This window comes from Orcinus orca, chromosome 5, assembly GCF_937001465.1.
Source record: "Orcinus orca chromosome 5, mOrcOrc1.1, whole genome shotgun sequence".
Classification (NCBI taxonomy): Eukaryota; Metazoa; Chordata; class Mammalia; order Artiodactyla; family Delphinidae; genus Orcinus; species Orcinus orca.
Window position 1 is genome coordinate 53,322,722 of NC_064563.1, and position 16,890 is coordinate 53,339,611.

At 40.5% G+C, this 16,890-nt stretch overlaps 1 protein-coding gene across 5 annotated transcripts in view; it reads left to right on the forward strand.

The window, feature by feature from the left end:
* The window catches only part of PRKCI (protein kinase C iota), a 79,850-nt gene extending 74,617 nt beyond the window's left edge, over positions 1-5,233 (forward strand). For all 5 annotated transcript variants that reach the window (XM_033429549.2, XM_033429548.2, XM_004270564.3 and 2 more), the window contains one exon: positions 2,384-5,233. In XM_033429549.2, coding sequence (XP_033285440.2) covers positions 2,384-2,471 — 88 coding nt within the window. In that variant the 3' untranslated portion in view covers positions 2,472-5,233. The remainder of the gene's footprint in view (positions 1-2,383) is intronic.
* Positions 5,234-16,890: the final 11,657 nt, after the last annotated feature.

Here is a 16,890-nt window from a genome sequence, read left to right on the forward strand (position 1 = left end):
CTGCTTTCTCTTTGCTATATGCAGTTTATACCTTGGAGATTTCAGCCAACCCCGTAGCATGCATACCAGCTATTAAATGACTCCCAGCTAAATTGGCAAACAATTCTTGAGCAAAAGGCACTATGCTAAGTACTGCACATTCAAAGATGATCAAGGCATAGGCCAATCTCTCAGAAAGCTTACTGGCTACTAGAGGAGGGAGAGGTGTACCCAAATCATTATATCTGGCAGCATTGTGTATTAGAAAGAGCACTGGATTTAACCAAAAGATAGGAATTTGAATCCCAACGCCACCTCTTACCAGCTGGGTACCCTGGGTATGAATTGCATAACTTCACTGAGCCTGTGTCTTCTCATATTGCCTACCTCCCAAGGTGCTGTGATGAATAAATGAGCGGTGGTTTCTAAAGCTCCTAGCCCCTGCCCTGATATCTCTCCTGAGCTGCACTTCCCTCTACTAGTTTAAACATCTCTCCTAGTTTGTCAGATACGCACCTCAAACATACGAAGTCTAAATTGTTCTCACTCGGGTCCTTGTTTTTATTTACCCTTTTCTGCTTGTTGTACCACCGTGCAGTCCTGCATTCGGATCCAAGAGCTGAGTCAGTGGTTGTTGACTCTAACTTTTCCTTACCGAACTATATAATACCTTCAGCAGCCAAGTCCTCGTCTCTTGTTGCTTTACTTCATCACTTGTGTCGTTTCCATTCCCACTGCCATAAGCCCAGCCCAGCTCTCTCAGATCATACGTAGAATATCATGCCATCCTAATTGACTCCTTCTTTACTTTGCAGCCTGTTCGGTACACTCAGGAAGTACCACTCCAGTTCTTTAACTCCTTTCATCAGAAACCTTCAGTAACTCCTACATTGCCTAGCAGAAAAAGTCTATCCCCTTGGTTAGTAATTAAGGCCTCCCACCATCTACTTCAGCCTGACTTTCTAGCCATATCTCTCACTATACTCTAACAGAAACGCTGCGTTCTCATCAGGCTCAGTTACTCACCATTCCCTGATAGCATGCTGTTAACATTTCCTCTCTATTGCTCCTTCCTTTTCACCTATTGAAATCTTCCCCATCTTTCAGAGCTACCTCAGATGTAACCAGACCTTTGATGGATCAAGGTGGACCTACTTAGTGTAAACATCACTGGCGTCTTTGAGCTAGCCATTACCTTCCTTCCAACGTCCTCTGCCACTTAACACCCTTCTATTCCTGTGCTCTAACTCTAATAAATTACTGGCATTCCCCAGACCTACCATAATCTTTCATAATTCCATTCAGTAAGTGTGGAATGATGCTGCCTTTCTTGATTTCTCCAAGTAGAAGTCACCTTTTTCTTTAGAACTGTGGTTAGAGTAGAACTTAGCTTGTCGTGTAGGAAACTTAGCAGGTACTGCTTTCTGTTATGTGAAGTACCTACCTTCCTTCTCTTCTTGAAGGAAGAGACTATGTCCTGTGTAACGTGGTGCTCTGCAGTATGGTACGAACATTTTTTTTTTTTAAACATAATACCTCCGTCATTTTGTTTATTTATTTATTTATGGCTGTGTTGGGTCTTCGTTTCTGTGCAAGGGCTTTCTCTAATTGCGGCAAGCGGGGGCCACTCTTCATCGTGGTGCGCGGGCCTCTCACTATCGCGGCCTCTCCCGTTGCGGAGTACAGGCTCCGGACGTGCAGGCCCAGTAGTTGTGGCTCACGGGCCCAGTTGCTCTGCGGCATGTGGGATCCTCCCAGACCAGGGCTCAAACCTGTGTCCCCTGCATTGGCAGGCAGACTCTCAACCACTGCGCCACCAGGGAAGCCCCGGTACGAACATTTAAGTAGTAAAATATTTGATTGAAATACTCTTGTGAATTAAACTAGGAGCCCAGTGTAGCAGAATGCCAGCCTCTCTGCTCCCTGTGACCCACTGCCTCCCTGTGGTGACCCTTCCTCACTCCAGGTCTTTCAGTGTTCTTCTTCCTCTTGTCTTTTCATTTTGGTTAACTTCTTCTGGGCCTTCTCTTCACCATCTTCCATCTGGCTGTTGAGGTGACTACTAAATTGCACACTAATACAGACCTGGATGTTAAATTATGAATGTCGTTCAGGTCAAAAGTTAAGATTACCTAGGATTATGACAATTTGTACCTTGTTTATTCCCAGGCTTCAGTTTTGGACTACTTTTTGGTTCTAAACTTGCTCGTGGGATTATTAGTCTTTTTTGATTTTCAACATTCCTGATTCTTCTAGAAAATGTTTTGGGGTTAATCTAAAAACTTGTAGATTTTCCCCCTATAACATATAAATTAGCCTTATTTTTAATTTTTTAATCTTATTTTTCCATTTAAGTAAAAAATCAAAGAAATCTTGATGATGAAAATTATTTTTCTTTCAACAGTGACATTGTGAGGAAGATCGATCAGTCTGAATTTGAAGGTTTTGAGTACATTAATCCTCTTTTGATGTCTGCAGAAGAATGTGTCTGATCCTCCTTTCTCAACTATGCATTTTGCTTGTGTTGCCATTTAGTGCATGGATAAACTTGTTACCAGCCTGGATGCAAAGAACCATTTTATATTTTTCACCTGCAAGAAAAGCACTCAGTTTATTCTATTGTTGACTGTAAGAGTCAATTATTACATCTAAGTTTAACTATGGAAAAAAAATGAAACTACTTTGCAGACAATCATGTCAAAATTTAGTTACACTGGTAATCCAGCAACCTACTGATGAATAACAAAGTTGTCTTTTTTGTTTAAAGGAAGTACTGACTAAAAAGATTATCTGTTGCATTAAGGCACATGGTGGGATTACATCATAAGCCTCCCTGATTTTTGTCATACTCATGAAGTCATTTAAGTGTTTAATTTTGGAATAAAAGAGTAATGCAAAATACAACTTGTTATATTACCTATTACTTTCTGAGTTCTGTGTGTTTAAAAATTCAGCTGTAAATTTTATCATTGCTTTAGCAAATTAAATTATTGATTTTTAAGGCAACAATTATAAATCGGTAATGAAAGACGCTGCTTGCTTAGAATGAGGGAATACAGATTCTCCTTGAGGAGGAAAATAGGCACATTTTATTAAGAATCAGATTCCAAATCATTAGCTGTTTTTGAAAAACTGATTCAAGTGATTTCTTTAGTATGTTACGGGGTTAGTGTCTGAGCTTGTCCCTGTAGTGGGAACTTTAACTGGAGTGTTAATAAATGTAGTTCAAAGAACCCAGGATGCAGTTAAATGGAACACTTCTCAGTATATAAAAAGGAAAAAATAGAAACTTAAAATAGATACAGAAAAGTGCAATGGTAATATTTATTTCTTATTGGACAGTAAATCTCACAGTCGCTTTTTGTGATTTGACTTAAATAATAAGGAAGCACTCACTTGCTACCAAATGTAAAAGCATTCCATTATGCAGTGGACACAGAATGTATATTATTTTTTCCTTATAAGTCAGTATACAGGAAAATAATTTATCTTCCAAATAGTGTCTGAACCATGCTTGTTTCTTCCCCAAACCACATTATCCATACTTTCGGATCCTTTTTGTGGAGTCTTCAATGAAACTCAAGAAAAAATAATAAAGTAAACATGAATAAATCTTCAGGATATGCACATACACTCACACTCATCACAGTTCCAGCTCCATAAGTGAGTTTTTGTTAAGTAGGTAACGCATGTAATCAGAGTAGAATACATTTCAGGGGCAGAGTTCTTCAGATTATTTTTTATTAATATTAGTGTTTAACAATTTATTATTTAAAGGGATGCCAATGATAGCATCCTTCTGTTGTTTATTTTTAATTTTTTTTTATGAAAAGGGACTTAAAAAATAACCATGATCATTTAAATTACTTATAATTGTCCAATCTTAGTAAAATGTAACTTTTAGGAAAGCTATCTAGTCTTAAATTTAGAATGATTTAAAATATGTAGGCATTTATTAAATTACCTCTTTTTGGGGGGCACGGGGATGCTGCATTTCATTTGAAATGTAATTTTTCCAAAGTTTCTGGCCATGTACTCTCTTTTCTTTGAATAGCTATGTCTGAAAGCAATGAAAACCTCCAAGGAAATGTTTATATAATTTACATGTTTATTTAAGAGGTATGTATGTTTCTCTTAAGACCTGAAACTTGTTTGAAAACAAAAAGCAATATTCACTTCAAATCATAAATTTATAGAAATTTTTGACATATCAGAAATATGTTTGTCATCTTGCTTTTAAGTGGTACTGTTTCCCTTAGGGCATTCGTTCTCAAGTTTTAGAATGTGGACTAATCACGTAGTAAGTGTGTTTAATATGCACATTACTGGGCCTGCCTTAGAATTCTGTTGGGTCTTTGGATCTCATTTTGAGAAACTTTTTTTTTTTTTTTTTGCGGTACGCGGGCCTCTCACTGCTGTGGCCTCTCCCGTTGCGGAGCACAGGCTCCGGACGCGCAGGCTCAGCGGCCATGGCTCACGGGCCTAGCCACTCCGCGGCGGACAGGGGCACGAACCCGTGTCCCCTGTATCGGCAGGTGGACTCTCAACCACTGCGCCACCAGGGAAGCCTGAGAAACATTTTTTTGAGTTTTTCTTTTAGTTTGTCCTTAGTTACATATTAGAGTATTCATGATAAAACATTTTGAGAAGGGGTGCACAGTTACTATCTTATCTACAATTTTAAATAAGTTTTGAGTAAATGACTTCTTCAAGTTAGATATCTTCTAAAAAAAAAATCCATCAGTTTTCTATCAATGTTACAAATGATGAAACATTTTTCTGTGATGAGGTTTTAACCATTATTCAGGGTGGCCTTTTTTTAAATATTTTTTTTAAAAAAAACTAATAAGATTTACTGTGTATATTTTATACAGAACTGAATTACAAATATGTTTTAAATTGTATCCTGCTTTTTGTAGTCCTTATGTGCCATGCCAATTCTTTTTATATTACATAGAAGTTGTTTCAGATTACTCACCAGGGGACTAAGGCAGTTGACAGAATGGTTGGAATTTTGGTGTTCTAAGAAAAAATTTATTTTGTATAAGCATGTATGTGGTCAGATCATTCTATGTGTATGCAGCCTGAAATGCATATCAGGTATTATGCTTGTTTGGTACCTGTACATTTACTTTTACAGTTTTGTTTTGTTTTGATTTTTGTCATGTAGAATACTGCCTTGGTATAATGTTATCTGTATTTGTGTACCTTTTTTTTTTACTTTCAAATCTTTAAATAAAATGTTTAATACTCATCAAGATTGGAACATGTTTAATATGTAGCATACCAGAGTTTTGTGAAAGAACAAAGGCATATCAAAATTTGTTCAAGAAGAAAAATGAAAATTTTAGAGTTTGGAATTTTGCTGTACTTAAAGCAACATTGGTAGTTCTGATGCCATATTGTAGGCATCTACGCATAAAATATTGTTCAGTGTATTTTTTTTTTTTTTTTGCGGTACGCGGGCCTCTCACTGTTGTGGCCTCTCCCGTTGCGGAGCACAGGCTCCGGACGTGCAGGCTCAGCGGCCATGGCTCACGGACCCAGCCGCTCCGCGGCATGTGGGATCTTCCCGGACCGGGGCACGAACCCGGGTCCCCTGCATCGGCAGGCGGACCCCCAACCACTGCACCACCAGGGAAGCCCTGTTCAGTGTATTTTTAAACTCACCCCTCTATATCTCTTATGTTGGAAAACAAATTAGTAAAAAATCAGCTGAAGAGAGAGCATTTTAACTAGTTTTAAAACTGAACCAAATTTAAACAGATGCAGAACAGTATGTTCTACAGTGATGTATTCTAGAGTTCCAGAACTTCTCCTTTCTCAATTGTAGCTAGTGTCCATATATAAACAGGCATGAGCCTGGTATCCCACACTTACAAGCCTCTTTACCATTACTCAAGCCTTTCCTTTCCTTTCCAAGGAGAATGAAATCTTAAGTGCTTTTACTTTTTTCTTAATTGCCTTGTCAGAGAGCTAGAGCCTGTATATTAAAACCACCAAAGACTGATCTCCTGTGTCTTCTCTATTATTTTATCCTAATATCCCCTGTACCAAATCATAAATTTGGTTGTTTTCTTTGTGTTAGTAAAATCCCAAAACAGAATCCAAAGAGGAGTTTGAAGCTTTAGGGAAATTTTGCATTCAACAGGGCAACCAGTTTCTCCCTGAGAGAGAAAGTCAATCTCCAGTCTTTAAAATCCAACAGGTTGGTTTCTGGATAACACCTAACAGCAAGTCATTTGGTATATATGATGGTCTTCCTTCATGGATTTACCCTCCTATCCACTAGGACTTAAGGAATCAGTTAAGACCCAGATAGTCTGAGTAGTTTGTATCCAAAGTTTATTGTCCCAGAATGTTCATGGTGCTAAATAAGGCTAATAAAAAGACAGAATCTCTGCCCTTGATATTCAAGATAGAGAACAGACATACTCAGAAAGATGATTGTCTCCACAGGAAATAGTCCAGTGATAAGAGCCAAATAAATGCAGAAAAATATACATTATGTGGCCATGTTAGGTTACAGCTTTACCAGTGAAACTTGTATGAATTTTACTTGATATTCATATATAATTGATCCATGCTATATGTTTTTTTAGATTTATGGTAGATTGCAAAAAGCTTTAAGAATTCATATATACATAATAAAATCTTAGATATTTCTATATATACACACACGCACACACAGTATATACTATACTAGATATATATAAGATTAATATATAAGATTGTTTTTGGCTTTTCTGCTCAGAAATATGAATTGGAATTTACATGGACATGGGAGAGAAAATTATCAGATGCTCCTGCTTAGATTAGATTTTGTACAATTCATCTCTGAAATTTATAATTAAGAGGAACCCAGCTCAGAATTTGAGAGTGATTTTTGGCTTGAAATGTGGCAGTGCAGTTCACCTTTATGTAGCAATTTGTGCCTTACTGGCATGAACACTGTATTTTTACTCCAATTACTATTTTTAACATTTTTACTGAAGAAAATGGAATTACAATTCTTCTAAGGATTAAGTGGCTGTTTCGTGTGATCTTTTACAGGCTATCGGAAAGTTCAACTCCATGCCAGATGTGTTCTCTAGACTTGAGAGAGCTTTAGCTCAAGTTTTTATTGACAGTTAACAGGTCAGAAACAAATTCTCATTGTGTAAGAAAGGACCCTTTGCTGGTAGAGGCGGGGCTCTTTTACCAGGAAAATTTTTTTCAAGCAAAATTTTTTTCTAAGGTAAATTTCTAAGTAAAATTTTCTAGAAGTAGTGCCACGTAACCAGATTTAAACCTTCCATGATGTAAACTGTCTGCAACGTGGGTGGTTATACTTCGTGACTTTTTACGTTATTCATAGTATATTTATTACGAAGTAAGTGAAAATTTTTTTCTAAGGTAAATTTCTAAGTAAAATTTTTTTCTAGGCACTCTTGATTTTTATTTAAAAGTTAGATTTTTAAATTTAAAGATCATGAAAGTATGTGCACTTGTGCATCATTTGAAAGTTTACTCAATTTGAAACAATATTTTAATGAAGAAATTTGAATCTATGTTGATGAGGATACTTTGCTACATTATTCTTTAAGTTTAAATTTTTATTTCATACGTTTATTGAAGGCTATGTAATGTGTCCAGTACTATGCTGATCCTACAGGATTTGGAAAAGTTTTATTGTAAGGAATTTTTTTATGATACAAGGAATAAATTCATTCCAGAAAAGTTTGCTTAGGTTTAAAAGAAAAAAAGTCGGTGTGTGTGTTATCCTTTGAGGTCGGGGATATTTCCTATGATTAAAATAAAAATTAACATTCTCCCCCAAGTAGTGAGGTCTGAAAAATGTGGAAATGGGAGATAGCAGCGTATATGGTTCTGTCTCAGAATGGTGATTCCATCCACTTCATCACCACCAGGTGCCAGTCTCTTGCTGTAATGAAGGTCAGACTTACCAGCACTTTCGCCCTCTGGAGAAGGCAGTATATTCTCTACAAGCCGGTTACCAAGAGGTTCCAGGATTTCATGAGTGCCTATCATGTGTGTTTTGAATTTACAGTTATCTGGGAGTCTGGCAAATTGTCATAGAACTGCTTTGCCTTCTTTAACTCTTCAGGGTGTTAGACCTTCCATATTTATTCAAAACAAATTAGGACCTACTATGTGCCGGGCACTGGGGATATATCAAGCAAGCGTCTAGTCATGTCATACTTCATGCAGTCTGGGCAGTTTTCCATCTGTGAAGGATACCTTTAGCTGAAAATAAAACCAGGGCTGATTTTGGTCATTTAACTATAGAAGAATTCAATTAAAACAAAATGCAGGAAATTGCCCACATGCTTTAGTTGTGGAACTTTCTATATCAATTATTGCATGGCATCACAGGTTTAACCCATGAATGTTTGTAGACCCTCAGAGTATCCATTAAAAACATGATTTCAGGAAAGTTTGGACTATGTTGCTATTTAACAAACACTAAACACTTTTGTACTGGAAGTAAATAGTTGAACGCCTCGGTTTGCCAAGGAAAGACATTTTCCTGCTGATTCCATTGAATGTTAATTTCCAGCATGCTTCAGTTTCAGGCAGTCATTTACTTCATGGCCCAGAATAACTCTACAATGTGCTGTGAGTTGCACTAAACAACCTCACACCTTCTCCTTCACAGGTTTTTCATCAACAAATTTTTAGATTTGTTGTGTTACTGACACCATTTTATAATCTGCACATTGTAACTTGATAGAGCAACTAGGAAGTATGAAATCTGTCCACGTACAAAGTATTCTTAAAAGTATAAGAATTCCTTTTTGTGAGCCTGCTTCCTTTTTGTTATATTCACTAGATTCCAAATACAAGTGATATGCAGTATATCTTTTTAGATTCCAAATACAAGTGATATGCAGTATAACGTGAACAAACTAGTGGTTACTGGTGGGAAGAGGGAAAGGGGAAGGGGCAATATCAGGGTATTTGTATGAAGAGATACAAACTATTAGGTACAAACTAAGCTACAAGGATATATTGTACAACGTGGGGAATATAGCCAATATTTTATAATAACTATAGACTATAACCTTTAAAAATTGTGAATCACTATATTGTACATCTATAACTTATATTGTACATCTATAACTTATATTGTACAACTATACTTCAATAAAGATTTTAAAACATTTTACCAAAAAATGGGGAATAGGTAAATATATTTTTCCAAATTTATATAGTGATAGAAATAAAGGAAAGAGAAAAAAAATTCCTTTTTATATCTCGAAACAGAGGTGAAAGATTGAACTTACGATGAGGCCTCGTGATTTTTATTTCTATCTGATTTTCAGTGATGCCAAAGGAGGTTAAGTTTCCCAAAGAAAGTTGCTCCTCACTGTTGGGTCCACCCAAATAGAAATAGTATTTATGGATTTTAATAGCTGACATGCCAGGCATGTGCCAAACATTTCACAGACGTCTCATTTAATCCTAACAATCCCGTGGCTGTCTCCCATCCCAGAGCTACTGAACTGAAGTCTGTGTAGGCAAGACCTGAGACTAGCACCTCAGGTGGTCTCAAGTTAAATTCAGAGAATTTAATCCACTAGCCTTATTAATATGTACTATTACCATTCAACTGGTGGGGAAAAAATGGAGTTTTAGGGAGGTTAAGTAACCTTGCTCAATCAAGGTCCATATGATTCCAGTACCTATTGTCTCTCAAGACAGTTATATAACATTTGCTCCAAATGCTGTCTCCTGAGAAATTACACACAGCTAATTAATGCCCTGTTCTTCAAACTCTCTCTGGCTAACTCCTTGATGGCCATCTCTGTGGGTCTGGCCCCTTCTCTGCAACCCTCCATGTTGGCTCAACCCTGCCAGCCTTTTCCGGTGATGTTGTGCTCCATCTTTCCATGCTCTGAGCCTCCCACTTCATAGATATATGAAGTACACTTTCTTGACTGGCCCAGGACTCCTTTCTTTCAAGCACTCAGAACTGTGTGGTAGCCCATCAGAAACTGTTCCTATATCCAACATTTGGCGTGAGCCTGCCTGGTGAAGTAATCCTGTGGCTGGCCTCACCCAACCATGACTTCCTCAAATCAAGACATCCAGGACGCTGCTGATTTCTGGGAAACCAGGGTACCCCCTGAAACACACACACACCTCTACTCCACTAGGTGACTGCGAAGGTTTGTTCTTTTAGACATCTTGGCGTTAGTTACACCCATATGCTTGTTATTTGTGGTGATGCTTCAAGATGTGACTCCAGCAGGATAGCCTGCCCTGTACTCTCATCCGCATTCTTCTCTGTTCTCGCCCTTCCCAAACTCAACCTTCCCTCTTCCTTTCCCTCCTAACTGTTCTGTGTGCCCACTGGGACCCTCCTTCCTGGATAAATTGACATCAAGGTTCTCAGCCCATTCGTTGCACTCTCCTTCCCCTTCTGAATGAGAACGTTGCTTTTCCTGCCGCCCTCTCTAGTGGAGGCTGCTCATTCTCATGGTTCCCGGGATTCAGCCTTCTCCTGCTCCCTTAAAGCTACTGCATACTATGACTCCTCCACCTTTGTGTAAAAACCCTGCTTCTTCAGGGTCTGTGCTATGTGGCTCAGCCTCTTTATCATACAACATCCTCCTCCTCATTCCATTTCATTTGAGGAAGATGTGGTACCTGGCTCACTGCTCTACCCTAAAGCCAGCCATCTGTAGCAACCAGTGTCTCAATGGACCAGGGATCCAACATCCAATCAAACACCAAATCCTATCCTTTCTTCTTTCTTTTTCTTTTTTTAACTTTTTTTTTTTTTTTTTTTTTTTTGCTGTGTTGGATCTTCATTGCTGCCTACGGGCTTTCTCTAGTTGCGGCGAGCGGGATCTACTCTTCGTTGCGGTGTGCGGGCTTCTCTTATTGCGGAGCACAGGCTCTAGGCGTGTGGGCTTCAGTAGTTGCGGCTCGCGGGCTCAGTAGTTGTGGCTCGTGGGCTCTAGAGCGCAGGCTCAGTAGTTGTGGCACACGGGCTTAGCTGCTCCACGGCATGTGGGATCTTCCCGGACCCGGGCTCGAACCCATGTCCCCTGCACTGGCAGGCGGATTCTTAACCACTGTGCCACCAGGGAAGCCCCATCCTTTCTTTCTTATCAGTCTTTTTCCTACCACACTTGTTTCCACCTAAGGATTTTAACACATGCTGTCCCAATGCCTCCTCTCCTTTTGTCCTTTCTCAGGTGGGCATCTTATATGCTTCAGGCATGTGTGTCTCTTCCCCCGAGAAGACAACCTAGGGCCACCTTACTTAGCCCCCTCCACTATTGTCTCTCATTGCACTTTGTTTTCTTGACAGCATCGCTCACAATGTGTAATTTTATGTTGCTGATTTATTTTACCATCATCTGTCACCTCCACCAATCTGTATGTTCCATGAGGGCAGGGACCACGTCAATTTCATTTACTGTTGCAGTCCCAGCACCTAGAACAATGCTTGGCACATAGGCCCTCCAGAAACATTTATTAAATGAATGAATAAATGAGTGAATGAACAAACGTTAGCCATGTACTTTGGAAAGAGAGAGCTCCCACTGGCTTGTGGTTTCACCATGAATAGAGGTTGGCAGGGAAACTTTCATTGATCCAGCAGAGTTGGGACAAAGGAAGCAGTACTTTTTTTTTTTTTTTTTTTTTTTTTTTTGAGGTACGCGGGCCTCTCACTGCTGTGGCCTCTCCCGTTGTGGAGCACAGGCTCCAGACGCGCAGGCCCAGCGGCCATGGCTCACGGGCCCAGCCGCTCCACGGCATGTGGGGTCTTCCAGGACTGGGACACGAACCCGTGTCCCCTGCATCGGCAGGCGGACTCTCAACCACTGCGCCACCAGGGAAGCCCAGGAACCAGTATTTTTTTATAGACCACGCAGATCATTTTTATGCTTTAATAAAGTCGGAAAACAGAACCAGGGAAAGGCCTTCACCCACACACTAAATGCTGACCTAGGCTAGATAGCTTCTTGCTATAGTCGGGAAGGTGAGTCACTCTGGGCTTTTGTGGGATTCCCCAGCACTGATGTAAACAGAAGCATTTAGCGAAGGCCCTCACTTACTCAGGTAATAAATGGAAATCAAGGGAAAAGGGACTCCTGAAAGATTGTAGAGACTGAAACGTGTAGACTAATTTTAGTTTGTAATAGGTTTTCTGTTTTGTATGAGGAATTTTGGAGAGGAGAATTTCAGTTTATACATTTCCTTTGTTGCCTTAACCAGGTGAATAATCCTATTGAAACTCCTCAATGGCAGCATATTTCATACTCTGAAGATGATTTCTAGAGGTAAACAGGACATATTATCCCTTCTCTTTGGCCACATCGGAACTTCAGTTCTTCTCAGGAGAGGAGAAATGATGACCCAGAGAAGTTTTTTTTCCTAGCGCAATGAATCCCCAAAGCTGCGGCTTTTGTCTCTTCGTTGAGCTCCCTGGTTGTATCTCAGGTGCTTGCCCTGGGCCAGGGGAGCAGAGGATCTAGTTCAGAAGCTCGTCCGAGTCAGTGTTCACAGACCCAGAATAATATTCAATTAGTTCTGTACTCCAGGCTCCTTGTGATGGGATTTCTTGGGGGATGAGGGCAGGATAAGGATGAAAAGAGAGACTGCACCTCTCGTTTAGAATCCTATCCCTAGAAGCTCACACAACTACGAGGGTCTCAACCACAGGCCGTGAGAGTCCTCATGTGGCTACCCTCTAAAGATAGCAGAGAATGTCCCACCTGGAATTCCCTTTCCTCCCCCCACCCTCCCCCATCCACCTCCTTTACCACAGAGTAACCCACGCCCATCTCTGCTGCTAAGGTGAGTAGGGGAAACACAGGGGTTGGAGGAGGGGAGGGAAGAACTGCAATTGCCTTGCTTCTGTTTTCTGTTTGTTTGTTGATTTGGTTTTAATTCGATCACTTCTAAATTTCTTTAAAAAAATCAGACATTTTGCATTGTGAGGATTAATATCCTATGGCTACGTCTCCAGGTCTAGGTTTAAGATTCATACTCTCCCTGCCAGCACGATTCTTGGGCCTTTGGGGCTTAGAAGAGTATCTGTCTCCTTTTAAAACCTGGAGTAACCTTACAAAGTTCCCTTCTATAAATGCTGACTTGACAGAAAGCATGTCTGACTTCCCCTTCCCAATTTCCTATCTCTTTCACTCTCTGACATCAGGCAAAGAGATGTTATAAATGATGGTGGACTGTACTGAAATACTGCTTTTGATATTGTAGGTTGGGCAGGGGTAGGAGTGAGGATCTAAGTGCCATTTCTGACACCGCCTATATGGGAAAAGATCTTCGATGTTCCAAACAAAGAACAGACAAACAAACTAGCGGACCTAGTATTACCATGGAAACAGTCCCTCCGTGTATGTATGGGTGGTCATACACGTAACACACATAAAGGCGGTGCCCTGGGGCATTCTCTCTATGACAGTCCTTTTGGGACCTTGGGGAATCCCCGGCCTCACTGAGTATTACTTAGGGTAAGCTACATGGCTCTAACAAATAGACCCATAAGCTGATGGAAGTTCGTTTCTTCCTCTCCTAACAGTCCAGGGCAGATGCTCTGCGTCTGGAGCTGGGAAGATGAGGCTGTTTCCCATTGACATTCAGGGCACCAGGTCTTAGGTGCCTTAGGGAAGGAGAGAGCTAGGAGGCACATTCGTGGAAGGTGTTACAGCTCTGGCTTGGAAGTGACTTGCCTCACGTAGGCTCACATGGCTTTGGCCAGAACTCAGTCCTATGGCCTTTCCTAAAGCAAGGGAGGCTGAGGAATGTCAGCCAGCTGTGCACCCAGGAAGAAGAGGTGGATAGCTTTAGAAGGCCTGCCAGCTGTCTCCTCTGTGCTGAGGCTGAGTTCCAGGCTGAACTGCATCAGATGAGAGACCCTGGATTGACCCTTGGAGGGGCATCAGCATATGATTCAGACTGAGAAGGAAGGGGTAGGAAGTCCTGCATTGATACTCACAGGGTCACCAGCACAGCCCTGTTTCTGGTGGCTGCAGCTGCTGTGTCCCACTTTGACTTCCTGCTTCAATCCCTGGCTCAGCTGGACTTCCACCTCCTTCCTTTGCTCTCCTCCTGGGCCTGCTCCCAGGCAGTGTGGCCTCAGGCTCCCAGTCTCTCCTTGCTACTGGGATCCACCAAGGAGTTTCCTGGTCCCTTATTCACTGGACTCCCTGGCTTTCAGCTCAAACGTCCTGTAAGTCCCCTACTGTTCCTCCTAAAGTGGACAACAGCACTGAGGCTCTTAGCTCTCGTACTGATGCCCCATCCCAGGCTATGCCCTTTATGGCTTTGGCACGTTTGGTCTCCTCTTTTGTTTCCCTTACCTCCTCCAGATCCCCCTCCTGGCTGACTGCTGGTTTGGAAAGCTGTGCCTTTCACACTTGAAGACACTCAGCTTTTTTTCCCCCCAAACTCCAGACTGCATCTGTGTTAGGTGCCTTCTCCTGCCTGGAGCTCCCTTGCTGGAAATCATCTGTGACCCAGGCAATTCCGAAGACGTATAGACATAAAAAAAAAACTCAGTAAGAATCCTTCACTTGTCACTTAGCAGATGTCAACAGCTTTGCAATGGTGGAGTTTTTTATGTAGGTGATCTGCCACCTCCTTCCCCATCTAAGTTGGAAACCCTTGGTTTATATTTAATGAATTTCTTCTTATGTCCTAAGTATTGTGGCACATATATACTTTGTTTACTCCACAGCACTTAGCATATACTAAGCACTCACTAAATACTATTAATACTAGCTTTTCCTTCATCCATTTATTATTTTAAGGGAAATGCTTATTATAGTGCAGAGTTAGATGATTTAAAACATTGCTACTCAGCCCTCAAAATAAGTATTACAAATGAAGGAATCATAGACAAGGCTGAACATATAGCTCTACTGAGGAAGAGTATATTAAAAAACTAAAGAGAAAGGTCATTTAAAACTAGAACTAAGTAAAGCTGGATATTTACTATACCATTCTGAAGTGTGCTTTGTCACTGTACTTATAGTGTGGTCTAGCTGTGTTTTTAACAGCATTATAACAGCATTACAACTGCATTTGAAAATTTTTTAACAACATTATAACAGCATTATAACTACATTTTGAAATGAGGATCTGTCTTGATAAAAATATGGAAGCTATAAAGACAAATATCATGTATGCAGCCTAAAAGTTGGCTTGACCAAGAAATTCTTAGAGATTCATTTATATTGTTTGGTTCAGCGGCCCTGGAGAAGGAGTTGTAAGTTATGGAATGGTAGTCCAGATTTGAAAAGGGAGGTCTGCTAGGTCAGAAACAAATTCTTCTCTATAGAATCCGACTCATTTGAAATGAGGGAGAAAACTGATGGATGGTTTAAAAGGAAATGTTTGACTGAAGCCTGCCTGCTGTACCCATAGCTACCTGCCCACCAGAACGTGACTCCCTGGTGACAGCTGCACTAATTATAGAAAACAAGTTGAGTGGAAGAAGATGAATTATGTAAATTTACAATCACTGAGGATCCTGTTGGAGCCTTTAGGAATTTTGATTAATAAAAATAAACCTAGGATTTTCTCACATTGAAAAGCAATTAAAAGATGAAGGATAATTTGCTATAGTCTTAGAATAGCAAGGAAAATTTATTAACATGTTTTTATTTCTTACTGCTTATTCATTGTATTACATATAATTACATGTCCTTGCATGTGTATCATTTATTACTGTAAATTACTTGCTGGTAACAGCCATTTTGTGGATTGGAGAGGAAGTATAATGTTTTAGGCTGCATGTTTATATTTTATTTTTTGTTTATGAAAAATAATGAAAGGTACCAAAAAAAAGTCAGTTTTTCATAAACCCATGCTATTAAAAGAGAAGACTGCAATTTTCTCTGCTCCATTTCAACCAGTTCTCTTATTCTAAAATATAAACCTAGCTTAAAAGCTGAGGATTAGAAAACAATCACGAATGGTAAGCCACTCAGTCTTCTAAAAGAAAACATTTTTGTTTGTGTTAATAGATGAGCCATTGAAACGAATACCTTAATAAAGATGCTTAACATGGTTCTTTACACATTTAGAAACTTGATAAACTCAGGCTTAGTGAATATGTTAACAAAAGTAAGTGAAACTGGTATTTAAAAATTTTTATTAGTGAAATATTACTCAACACAATTTAATATGCTGTAATTTTATTTTATTTTATTTGTTTATTTACTTTTGGCTGTGTTGGGTCTTCGCTGCTGTGTGCAGGCTTCTCTAGTTGCGGTGAGCAGGGGCTTCTCTTGTTGCAGAGCACAGGCTCTAGGTACATGGGCTTCAGTAGTTGCAGCATGCGGCCTCAGTAGTTGCGGCACACGGGCCCTAGAGTATGTGGGCTTCAGTAGTTATGGCACACAGGCTCAGTAGTTGTGGCGCAGGCTCTAGAGCACAGGCTCAGTAGTTGTGGTGGATGGGCTTAGTTGCTCCGTGGCATGTGGGATCTTCCCGGACCAGGGATCAAACCCGTGTCCCCTGCATTGGCAGGCGGATTCTTAACCACTGCACCACCAGGGAAGTCCCAGGATGCTGTAATTTTAAATGACCCTTTTTTCCTACTTAGACACATTGGAAATGCTGCTAAATTGTTTCGGTCGCCAACTCACTGAACAACAACAACAACAAAAGACATTGGGCTTCCCTGGTGGCGCAGTGGTTGGGAGTCCGCCTGCCGATGCAGGGGACACGGGTTCATGCCCCGGTCCGGGAAGATCCCACATGCCGCGGAGAGATGGGCCCGTGAGCCATGGCCGCTGAGCCTGCGCGTCCGGAGCCTGTGCTCCGCAAAGGGAGAGGCCACAACAGTGAGAGGCCCGCGTACCGCAAAAAAAAAAAAAAAAAAAAGACATTACTTGCAACATATCAGGAAGGTGAAGGGTCTACCAC